This window comes from Hyperolius riggenbachi, chromosome 2, assembly GCF_040937935.1.
Source record: "Hyperolius riggenbachi isolate aHypRig1 chromosome 2, aHypRig1.pri, whole genome shotgun sequence".
NCBI lineage: Eukaryota > Metazoa > Chordata > Amphibia > Anura > Hyperoliidae > Hyperolius > Hyperolius riggenbachi.
This window is the reverse complement of record NC_090647.1, coordinates 207,387,745-207,400,394: the sequence shown is the minus strand read 5'-3', so window position 1 is coordinate 207,400,394 and position 12,650 is coordinate 207,387,745. Positions and strand designations below refer to the sequence as shown.

The 12,650-nt window shown below is 42.6% G+C and overlaps 1 protein-coding gene across 6 annotated transcripts in view; it reads right to left on the bottom strand.

Annotated features, from left to right (window-relative positions):
* Nucleotides 1-12,650, bottom strand: part of ABHD13 (abhydrolase domain containing 13) — a 95,150-nt gene that overhangs the window by 27,917 nt on the left and 54,583 nt on the right. For 3 of the 6 annotated variants that reach the window (XM_068268024.1, XM_068268023.1, XM_068268025.1), the window contains 2 exons: nucleotides 9,847-9,910; nucleotides 2,695-2,782 (listed from right to left, as the gene is read on the bottom strand). In XM_068268024.1, coding sequence (XP_068124125.1) covers nucleotides 2,695-2,782; nucleotides 9,847-9,903 — 145 coding nt within the window. In that variant the 5' untranslated portion in view covers nucleotides 9,904-9,910. Of the gene's footprint in view, nucleotides 1-2,694; nucleotides 2,800-9,846; nucleotides 9,911-12,650 lie in introns of all 6 variants that reach the window. The other 3 variants (XM_068268027.1, XM_068268026.1, XM_068268028.1) reach the window with 2 other exon arrangements.

Sequence of the window (12,650 nt, the reverse complement as noted above, 5' to 3'; positions counted from 1 at the left end):
GTTACAAAGTAACAAAGTTGTTACATTCTAATAACTTTGTTACATTGTAACTGATTAGTATATTTCCGAGGATATTGCATGGGAACTGGCTTTTAAAGGGACAGGTAGGTATTAATGGTTAATTAAGAATATTAAAGGACTTTTTTGTGGTTATGTTTTTTGTTCAATTAAAATACTTTTTCTATGTGTTTGTGTGTTTATTTACTTTTAACTCTTAAAGGAAATGGGTAAGGGGTACAAGTACCTCTATACTCATTTCTCCTGGGAGCGGGGGTGGGCATCTGGGAGACCCCTTTTTAAAGGGGACTCCCAGATGCCACCATGAACCCCGCCCCCAGGAAATCGCGGCCTCCACCTCCACCGCCCATCGGAGGTGGAGAAGAGCCCCTTGTCCTTGGATTGGACAAGGGCTCGGAGGGGGAGGGGAAAGCTTGGCTGCCCCTCCCCTTCCGAGACCCCCCAATCCATGGACCATGCGGGCTGGTATAGTCAGGGTGCGGAGCCCCACGCGGCCGGTGCTCCGCATTCTGGCTATCCCAGTCTGCATGGGGGACAAGGGGTTAAAGAGGTCTGGGAGGGGGGACCCCACGTCGTTTTTTTTTCAATATTTCCCACACTCAGAACGAAGTAAGTAAAACTCTTCCCACTTGGGGGAATCTATGAAAATAAAACACTATTGTTACCTGTGCAAAAAAAACTGACATTTTCCGCATTTAAAAGACATCTTTGCCCTTGAAACTTAAAAATCGATTTTCTCAAAAACTATAAGGTATTTTTGAAAAAAAAATTTTCCTCTTATTCCCACTGATCCCCTTAATATACCCTGTGAATTTGGTGTTTCTAAATTTTAAGCAGGCTTTGCTATTAACCGTTAAAGTCGGCGGGTTTTTAAATGTATATATTTTTCCTTTGAAACTTTAACATCGATTTTCTCAAAAACTATAAGGTCTTTTTGAAAAAAATTTTTTCCTCTTATTCCTTCTGATCTCCTTAATATATTCTCCAAATTTGAGTCTCTTAGCACTTAAGGGGGCTTTGCTATTAACCCTTAAAGTCGGCGGCTACCTAACATTGATCCATGCGTCAACTTTTCCGCTTGGCAGCATGACCTTACGCATTAATTGCTAGTAGGAATTTACGCGTAAGCCTATAACGTAACAACCTGAATTACGGTATTCTTACGCGTAATTGCGTAAGGGCAATGCGTAATTACAGACATGTACCGAAATTGATTGTCTATGCCGTAAGCGTAATTTCGTAATGCGTAATAGCGTAAAATTACGCGTAATGATCCGTAAGCGTAGCTTTTTCCATTACGACCAGCACTGGGACAGATACAGATCTGAGAATTGCTGATGATACCAGAGAGTTTAAGCAAGTACATGTCAAACAAGAAAAAGGCAAAGCTGGTCTATTGCTTAACATCAAGAAAACTAAAGTCATGTCCTCTGCTCCAATGAACAATCTGCAAATAGATAAAGAAAAAGTATACATTTTTACAAATTACAAGTTTCCAAAGTGTAGTTTATCGTACCCTGAAAGCTGGCATCGCATTTTATTCAAACTGCTTTTTTATTATATATGAACATCTTTTGATGCGCTTTTCTGAACTGTGTGTGTGTGTGTCTGAAGCACAGAGAGCTCCTTTTCACTTGTTAGACTGTGTTTACACACATTGTAACAACATTGGAATGTAAAAAAAATACTGTTATCTACAGTTTGGATGCGGATTGAAGCTGAATAGCAGGACAAAGTGCTTTTGTTTAACCATTTCAGTGATGTTCTGCTAAAAAAAAATTCTGGGATAGTAGCTTTCAAGCTGTGAGGAATCTTTTAGAGCAAAGTAGAAATGCTGGCTTTCAGACCACTTTAAGAGACATTTGTTACTTGGGAGGTAAGCTATGGCAAATGTGGACATGATACTAAAATACAGAGTTGTCACCTTACCAACAAAGATCAGAATAGTTAAAACTGTGGTCCTCCCAGTAATAACATATGGCTGTGAAAGTTGGACTATAAAGAAGGCCATGCTTAGACAACTGATGCTTTTGAATTGTGGGTTTGGAGAAAGCTACTGAGAGTTCCCTGGGCTGCCAGATCTTACTAGTCAATACTTAAAAAACTTAAGTCCAGTGTGTTCACTAGAACGCTTGATACTACTATTCAAACTTGAATACTTTGGATATATAGGGCCTGATCAAATTTACTTTTTCTCCTAGGTGATATTTCACACCTTATCAACAAAATGCTTTTTAAGCCACCAGCAAGGAAGAAAATTATCAGAATCATTTTCATGGTACTTTTTCAATTGCAGAGTGCTGAAAAGTCATTTTAAACAGAAAATGAAACTTATCTCCTAGGAGAAAACTTAGGAGAAAAAGTGTATTGAATCGGGCCCTAATGACAAGGCTATATTCTTTGGAGAACTCCTTGAGGGGAAAAGAAGAAGATTGACGGCAGAGATTAAGATGGATAGACAGTACTTGTGAAGCTATGAACATGCCTATGCAACAGCAAAAAGAAGCCATTATTGACAGACAAATCTAGCGTGCAGAAGTACACATAGTACATATGGTCACGAAGAGTCGGAGTTGATTAAACAAATTAGAAGGAGGAATGTTCCCTAGCTGGAAAGAACCTTAGTATGTCAAGTCCAGTCTGAAATTATCTAAAAGAGATTTTTCAGTTACTGACCTTTCCCCTCATTCACATATCTTCGAGATCGCATTCTCATCAGTAAATTGTTAGCGTTTTCTTCATGGGCGTTTAATGGCTGTTTTGTCTGTATAAAAAGAAGATCTGGATGACCGCAGATGGTAAACGTTAAGTCAGCTATTTGGATACATATTGAGAGTGTTTGAATGTAGAACAACGTATTACGCGTCTTACTTCATAATAGTATGCAAATATTATGTGGAGTTTATGATTCATTGTTTACACTCTACAAAGCTGTACTGTTACCATGTCTTGTCTTCCTTTTATTATACACAAAGCACTCCTTTGTCTGTCCAACTAGTGTTTGCAGGATTATGGGGCTTACATAAATCAACCTACTGTTTCCTGGTGAATTTGCATCTTTTGTTATTAATATTAGATATTTCTGATGACTCACAAAATGACCACATATTCTTTTTCATAATAGTATAGCTACATTTTAACACTGTACTATCTCTAAATCAAGTCACAGTACTACAAGATTGGTTTTATTTTTTGCCAGATTAAAGGCAGTCAGTTTATTCCTACCCTATCAAAGAGGAACTCCTGTGAAAATAATGTAATAAAAAAGTGATTAATTTTTACAATAATGATGTATAAATGATTTAGTCATGGTTTGCTCATTGTAAAATCTTTCCTCTCCCTGATTTACATTCAGACATTTATCACATGGTGACATTTTTACTGCTGGCAGGTGATGCCACTGGAAGGAGATGCTGCTTGCTTTTTTGGCAGTTGGAAACAGCTGTTATTTCCCATAATGCAACAAGGCTCCCACAGTGTGATGTCAGGACCTCAGAGCTGTGAGGCACTGACATCCAGAGCTGGGACAGGGTCCTCCAGTACCCAAGGCTGAGACACCAAAGTGCGCTCCTCCATCCCTCCCACCCCAGCCATCACACACTGATTGCTATTAGACTAAGAGGTGCCCCGGAGCCCCCAACACCTTAATCTCTAGTTATCTGGCTTGCAGTCACTGCCATGTATCCCTCTTTCTTATTTATTTCTGCTTCAAACACAATTAGGAATGGAAGCTAAATGAATTGTGCGCCCCCTCCTACACTGCGCCCTGAGGCTGGAGCCTCTCCAGCCTATGCCTCGGCCCTGCTGATATCACACTGAGGGAGGGGTTTCAACCACAAAATCAGCCATACAGAGCCCCCTGATGATCCATTTGAGAAAAGGAATAGATTTCTCATTGGAAAGGGGGTATCAGCTACTGATTAGGATGAAGTTGAATTCTTGGTTAAGGTTTCTCTTTAAGTCACTGAAGCCCTTGACTTATTCATGTTTTGGGGACACAGTGTCTAATTATATTTGGGGACACACTGCCTAAGTATGTTTTGTGGGACTGCCTCTGTTTTGGGGGCACACTGTCAGAGGCCTGGAACCCACTAGAAAGCGCAAATCGCTATCACAATCAATAGCAAATTGTGATAACGTTTTGCAAGCGATTTTGGGAGCAATTTCCCTGCTCCTATACAATTCATTAGAATGAAAACGCTCCCAAAATGCTGAATTGTTCAGCAACTGTGATTTCTTTAAAGCATACCCGAGGCGACATGTGACATGATGAGATAGACATGGGTATGTACAGTGCCTAGCACATAAATAACTATGCTGTGTTCCTTCTTTTCTTTCTCTGCCTGAAAGAGTTAAATATCAGGTATGTAAGTGGCTGACTCAGTCCTGACTCAGACAGGAAACGACTACAGTGGGACCCTCACTGATAAAAAATGCAAACTATAAAACACTTTCCTAGCAGAAAATGGCTTCTGAAAGCAGGAAAGAGATACAAAGGATTTAGCTCTGGCATACTTCAATGAATGTGTCATTGAGCAAAAATTATAAAAAAAAGTAATAACTTAAAAAGTAGATTTATTTAAATATAAAATAATACTGTAGAATATCTTAGAAAGTCACTTTTAGGAGAAGGAAGATGGATACAATCGTTTATTTCATTCGTTTATTTTCGGCTCAGGTGTCCTTTAATGGCAATTGCTCTAGTGGAATCAGTCCCATCCATTTACATTGGCAGAGCATTTAGGGAAATCGCTAGCGATTGAAAGCGCTCTCTAAGGGCCTGTTTCCACTAGCGCGAATCCGCATGCGGATTCGCATAGGCAATACAAGTGGATGGGAGTGTTTCCACTTGTCAGTTTTCATTTGCGTTTTTCTGTGCAGGATTTTTCTGCACGGTTGACCCTGCAGAATTCGCCTGCGTGTGGAATGCAGGCGAATCGCAGACAATGTATTTAATAGGGAAATCGCATGCGTTTTTTCCCGCGATTTCGCGTGCGATTTCACATTGAAAGTAATGTAAATTGACACAGGCAGTGACATGGTTAAAATCGCATATACCCTGCCTATGCGAAATCACGGCAAAATCCGTATGCGGAATCGTTCCAGGCCTAATTATGTTTGGGGAGTAAACTGCACAATGTTATGTATGGTATACTGCCTAATAGTGTTTTGTGGGACACACTGCCTAGTTATGTCTTGAGACACACACCTCCTTACCAAGTTTTTTGGGGGCACTGCTTATTAGGTTTCGGACGCCCACTGCCCATCATGTTTTGGGGCATTCTGCCTTATTATATTTTAGTGGACACACTATGTAAATGTGTTTGTGGGGGCACATTGCCTAATTGTGATTTGGTGGGCAGGCTGCCTACGGTAATTATGGTGTGTGTGTTTATGAGGCTTTATTATGTTTTTTGCTAGCTAAATATTTATGACCATGAAATACTACATTAATGTGCTTGATACTTAGAGAAAACGTAGGTAAGCACTGCTGCAAAAGGTTTGTATCGAGTCTGTGAGAGATACATCAATGATTAGATATTTTATCATTACTGACCAAAAATCTATCAGTTCATCATATCAACAATACATATTTTGTGATCAGACAACAGAAAACATGATACTGTGTGCAATCTTTACTTCTCAGCCCTCTTTATATACCGATGCATATATTTGCTTGGCCTGTAGTTTGCCTGTTTTTAGTGATATAAAAGAGACTATGATTATGGCTATCATTCATAAAGCGTTCCCGCATGTGGAAATACTAAAAACAGCCGACTTTACCGAGCACTGAGCAAAATTTGTATTCACAAAGGCTGTTTCCGCATGAGAAGCTGACTTTCCCGAGCAGAGCAATAAATTACCGCATTGTGCAGTGATTCTATGCGGAAATGTAACAGCATGTAAATTCATAAAAATTAACGCAAGCGGTATGCGGACGGGGATTACTGCTCCCCTGGATGTAGCGATAAGCATGCGGAGTACATGTAAGTGAATGGGACAGACCTCCCAAGCAGCAGCAGAGAGAACACTACATGGAAGGACTCCGCCAGCTTCTCCTGTTAGCTCCTGCTAGCCTACAGCGGGATATCTCCACACTCCTATGGCAACTAGAAACATTTTTATGAATGACCACCCAGAAGGCTGAAATACCGACAGCGGTACGGATTTACCTTACCGACAGCACTTTTATGAATGGAGGCCAATGTGTTAGCGGTTAGTATGGTCTATTTACTGAACTAGTCTCCTGAATAAGGTTATTACAGATTGTATCTGCTACACATCAAGTCCTTTGAAACTTGAATGAAATAGGATAGGCATACTGTATGTCTTCAGAATGCATTAGACAAAACAGTACTATGTAACTATATGTAACTATATGTAGCTGCTTAATCTTCATAGATGTATTTAGGCAGTACCTTTTATCCAAACACATTTTATTTATGCTGTATGCTGTTGTTTAAAGGACAACTGGACTGGTAGGCATATAGAGGTTGGCATCTGCATTCCCTTTTTTTAAATAAAAATTGTCACAGGCATGGTTATTGATTGGAATAATTAACTGCCTCTAACAAAGATGTATCCCCCCCCCCCCATTGCTTGCACCATATGTGCCTCTTAAAGAACTAGGGGTGCTGCTCTACAGTATTCCTGGTGTTGCACATCCAGTTTTTCTCTCCCAACTCCAGAGACTGAACGAGCTGGCTGGGGCCTTGCTTTATCTTTTCTCTTTAGCATCACATGACATGGGGGTCAGGGAGTGAATCAGGTCAGAAGCAGAAAGCTTAAATGTCTGGTCAGTGTGGAGACAGGTAAGCTATATTAGTTCTGCCAGTTTTGCATGCAGGGAGTGCTTGTTAGCAGAGCCGGATTAAGGCTAAATGGGGCCCTAAGCAAAGTAACTGATTTGGGCCCCCCCATCATCTCGTAATAGAATCAGAAAATGCAGCTGCACAGCAACATGCCGCACACACCGGGGCAGCCGAGCTACTGGTTGCTATGGGCAACAGCCCGCTTTCCTCTGTGGGTGCACAGCACAATGCAGGGAATAGCAGTGGCAAAATGCAGAGTGAGAGATGAATGGCTGGGACATTTGCACTCAGTGGCTGGGACACTCCTGTGAAGAGGGCGCCAGATATCACAGCAGCAGCACTTTTCCCCTGCATCTCCAGCCTGGCAATAGCAGAAAGCTCTGGACACCGCCAAACCGGAAGCCGTTCCCCAGACAGAATTACATAACCACTTCCACCACCGAACAACCGAATTCCTCCCAAACTAGACAGCCACCATGCAGCCTCTATCACAATGAATACGATAGTCCAGCTGAGAAGGCAGCCGCAGCGGGGGAGAATGACAGCACCAGATGACTCACATTCACCTATTGCGATACAAGCAATAGAGGTCCTGTCATCCGGAGCCCATCTGTCTCCTCTAGAGTGCTGCCGCTCTGTTACTACTACTATTACTACTTCCTACTTCCTGTCTGATCTGAGAATCAGGAAGTTCAGAGAGAGCGGCTGCACTGTAGAAGAGACAGATGGGTTTCAGATGACGGGATCTCTATCGCTTGGATCATGGATAGGTGAGTGAGTGTTTGCCATCTGCTGCTATCATTTTTGCTGCAGCTGTGGTTCTCTGTGGGAAGGGAGGGAGGAGTGAGCAGCGGCAGAGCGCACAGTAGCAGGAGGGGGACCTAGGAGGAGAGCCTGGCTCTGAAGACAATCAGCAGCGCACGGCATCATTTGACAAGACAAGACAAGACAAGTAACATTTATATCACGCTTTTCTCCTGGCGGACTCAAAGCGCCAGAGCTGCAGCCACTAGGACGCGCCTTATATGCAGTAGCAGTGTTAGAGAGACTTGCCTAAGGTCTTCTACTGAATAGGTGCTGGCTTACTGAACAGGCAGAGACGAGATTCGAACCCTGGTCTCCTGTGTCAGAGGCAGAGCCCTTAAAGGCACTCTGAGCAGTGCCTGTGGGTATGCCTTTAAGCATACCCACAACTAATTAATTACATCCTCACACCTACCAGCATGATGTTTGTAATTATATCCCCCTGGGTTCCTTATATTTCATTGCATTGTGCTGAATCGAGCTGCCAACTTTGGAGAAAAGTCGTCTTGTGTAATACAATGTAACTATGGAAAGATGCATATCATTTTGAAGCTCTCTTTCTCCTCTTTCCAATGATAGATAAACTGCCACCCTACGCCTTTTAGTTTTCGCAATTTTCGTGTTCGAAATTGCTGCGGCCGCAATTTCGATTGCAAAAATAGCGAAAACTAAAAGGCATAGGGCGGCGATTTATATATCATTGGAAAGAGAGCTTTAAAATGATATGCATCTTTCCATAGTTACTGCACTGCTCAGAGTCCCTTTAACCATTATACCATCCAGCCACCGCTGACAGGATGGCGAGGGCTGGTTTATGTGCTGATGGGGCCCCTTTGACTCTGAATGGGGCCCCAAGCGACTGCTTTTGTTGCCTGGTCGGTAATCCGGCCCTGCTTGTTAGTGTGAGCACTACAGCAAGAGGACTGTCAGTTACTGGGGGTCTTTTCTTTTAATGGGGCTCCCATCTATCACAGGGGTCTCTCACGTAGGCACAATTACTGGGGTGCTGTTTGTCTCTAAGGGTCAGTCTATAACTGAAGGTCTGTTTTGAGGAGCAGTGTTTGTGGTGAATGTTCTGTCATAAGGGGCTTTCATGTGTACTATTACTTAGGTCTATTACACAATCTGTTTTTCTACTGCATCCATGCTGCCCAATTATGTTATTAGGTAAAAAGCCTGTATAATTTGTATATTATGCTGTCCAGTGTTTACTTGGGGGACATTCTGCTGCCTGGTTAATATTTTGGGGCTCCAAGCTGCCTGTTATTTGGAAGATGTGTATATGGTGACCTATTACCTTACTTCATTCCTACAGGCAATGCTTCACTTCTACTTGGACAGAACCAATTCAAGTTGAGACTACACCTTAAAATGTTTGAGGGGTGTACCAGCACCCACCCCCTTCCCCAGCCCTCTGGGTGCAGTTTTAGAGTTTGTCACAGGCAGTTTAGCCTAGATATGCCCCTGATTCACGATGAGTATACACATAAAGTGATTTAACTCATGCCTGACTCCTCTGGCCTCAGGCTTGTTGCTGCTGTGATTGAAAGGACAACTGTAGCAAGAGGGATATGGAGGCTGCCATATTTAATTCCTTTTAAGCAATACCCGTTGCCTGGCTATCCTGGTGACCCTCTGCCTCTAATACTTTTAGCCATAGACCCTGAACAAGCATGCAGCAGATCGGGTGTTTCTGACATTGTCAGATCTGAGAAGATTAGATGCATGCTTGTTTCTTGTGTGATTCAGACATTGCTGCAGCCAAATGCATAAGCAGGGCTGCCAGGCAACTAGTATTGCTTAAAAGGAAATAAATATGGCAGCCTCCATAGAACTTTTGCTACAGTTGCCCTTTAAAAAAGCAACATCAATGCCAAAAGATTAGCTGGCAGCCAGGCAACTATTACAATTATTATTTTTTTAAATAACATACATAGTAGCCTCCATGTTCCTATCTAGAAGTGGCTGGATAGAGTACTGGTTAAGAGCTCTGCCTCTGACACAGGTGACCTGGGTTTGAATTTCGGCTCTTCCTGTTCAGTAAGCCTACACCTATTCACTGAGGAGACCTTGGGCAAGACTCCCTAACACTGCCTATAGAGCGCATCCTAGTGGCTGAAGCTCTGGCGCTTTGAGTCCGGCAGGAGAAAAGTGCAATATCAATGTTTTGTGGCTACAGTGAAAGATGACAAAACAAGCACAGCAAACCTACCTTCTTTGCCTCTCCCCATGAGGAATACTTGCTTGCACCATTACTGTTTTTATCCATCACCAGGCTGGAAGTAAGAGGAATATCAGGCTTCCTGTGTGATCTCAGCTCAGCTCGAAGGTTTTCAAGTTCTGTTTTTAATGTTGTAATGTTATAAATAAATACAGCTGTTACGCCTATAAATATAAGGATGAGGAAAGGAAGGCATGCCACAAACATAACGCCTTTTGAGTTGAAGTAATAATAATAAAAATGTATCCTTTTTCTTTCACAAGCATCTGAAAAGTAGTTCCTGGCTGCCATTCCTGAGTTGATTATGCAGTTTCTTTACAGAATGAGGGGGTTATAGCTAGTGCATTTCATCTGTATTCCATAGTGTGCCCGGTATCTGTATATCTATTATCAACCAGCCATCTATTAAGTGTGGCGGTAGGTTCAGAAGTATTTCTCTTAAACTTCTAGCATCTTTACATATATCTGCTTTTTATACCATTGGTTTCCTGAATTCTGTTTCTATCACAATTGTCTCTTTGTAATCTGTGTTATCATGACCTAGCCACCTACTCATTACTTCTTCTTTTTTGGAAGGAAGTCAAATCTGACATAACAACAAGTCTGTGCATGCCATCTAGTGTTTTTTCATCTGTTCAGTCTTGCCAGAGTTTAGTTAATAGAACTCGCTATTTCCCTGCAACCATGTATATTCATGCTATTATTATGTAACTGCAAGGCAAGACAGGCAGTTTTTACATTGGCCACTTCCATAAATCAGACCTCCTGTGACTCCTGTGACTCAAGTACAGGGGCATAACTATGATGAGCCAGGCCCCTCAGCAAAGATTCCCACTACACCCAGTCACAGAATATAGTGCCCTCCAGCCCCCCACATACCCCCTGACCCCTGATCAGGCAGAGCAGCAGGGCTACAAATACAGCGCTAATTGCAGAGCATTACACTTTACCTGTTTTAGGGAAGGCTGGTCTTGCTTACTCGTCTTTAGTTTAGTTGTGTGCCTGACAGCCAATCACCACGCGGCTCACTATGCCTGTCACATGACAGGCAGGGGCAGGAGCTGCATGGTGACTGGCTGCACAGTATGGATCTACACTGTAGAGTGAGGAGGACCTGTCTCACCACCAGAAACAGGTAGTGCATGAAGCTCCGCTGGCAGTGCTCTGCAACACTGCACTGCACAGAAGCAGCCCCCTTGGCAGGGCTGTGCTAGCCTCGACTTACAAGTCAAAGTACAGGACGGAGCGGCGGCGGGAGAACGGAGGCTCGGGCAGGACCGGCGCGGGACAGGACAGCTGCTGGGGGCTTGAAGTGAAACAATGAAACAATGTGTTTATTTTCAATCTACAGTTCCGCTTTAAAGACACAAGAGTTAACTTTAGGTTTGCCTGAGGTAAAATGTTTCCTGAATACTACATGCCTTATCACCATGGTGATAACTCTAACAACGTTGTTAAAGACAGGAGATAAGCTTAGTGAATTGAGGCCATTGTCGCCATACATTGTGATAGGGATATACAGTCCTGGCCAAAAGTTTTGAGCCTGTCAAAAATACTGGAAATTAGAAAGGTTGGTGCTTAAATAGAATCTGTACTCTAAAATTCTTACAATAAAAAGCACACCATTCTATTCATTATGTTCTCCTGGGCCCCTCTTTGCTGTATCTGCCACTCCCTGCTGCAATCCTGGCTTGTAATTGACAGTTTTAGGCAGTGTTTACAAACAAAAAACATGGCTGCTAACCAGCATGTGATAGGCTGAGAGAAGCTCAGTCTGTGACTCATACAGAGCCTGCAGGGGGTGTGGAGGGTGTGTGCATAGCGTCTCCCTATGACAGCAGAGCAGCACATTCCTGCCTGAGCCGACAAAGCTGACAAGGGAAAGAAGATTAGAACAGTTATAGGAACTTATAGGATAGAAGAAATAAGGCTGAAAATTTTGTTACAGAATCTCTTTAAGTTTTTATAATAGCAATTTGCATATACTCCAGAATGTTATGAAGAGTGTTCAGATGAATTGCATAGTCCTTCATTGCCATGAAAATTAACTGCATCCCCCAAAAAAACCTTTCCACTGCATCTCATTGCTGCATTTAAGGACCTGCTGAGATCATTTTAGTAATCATCTTGTTAACTCAGGTGAGAATGTTGACGAGAACAAGGCTGGAGATCAATATGTCAGGCTGATTGGGTTAGAAAGGCAGACTTACACAATACAATACAATACAATACAATACAATAAAATAACATTTCTATAGCGCTTTTGTCCCATAGGACTCAAAGCGCTTGGGCTCTCTCAGATTCAGTAGTTGGTAGTAGGATGAAGTATTCACACAACAAAAGTTATATTTCTGCAAATGCCAAACTGAACAGGTGGGTTTTCAGTCTGGATTTAAACACGTCCAGGGATGGAGCTGTCCTGATCTGTTGAGGTAAGGAGTTCCAAAACGTAGGGGCAGCATGACAGAAGGCTCTGGGACCAAAAGTTTCCAAGTGGACTCTGGGTATGACTAGATTATTAGAACCTGTGGATCTGAAAATGCGGGGATTGCTACGTAGCTGCAACATATCTTTCATGTATCCAGGGCCTAGATTATTCAGGGATTTAAATGTCAGTAGGCCGATCTTGAATAGGACCCTCCATTCTATAGGTAGCCAGTGAAGGGAGTGCAGGACTGGCGTTATGTGGCAGTGACGGGGTTGGTTGGTTAGCAGTCTGGCAGCAGTATTCTGTACCAGCTGTAGGCGGTACAAGACCTTTTTTGGAAGGCCAGTGTAGAGAGCAGAGCATTACA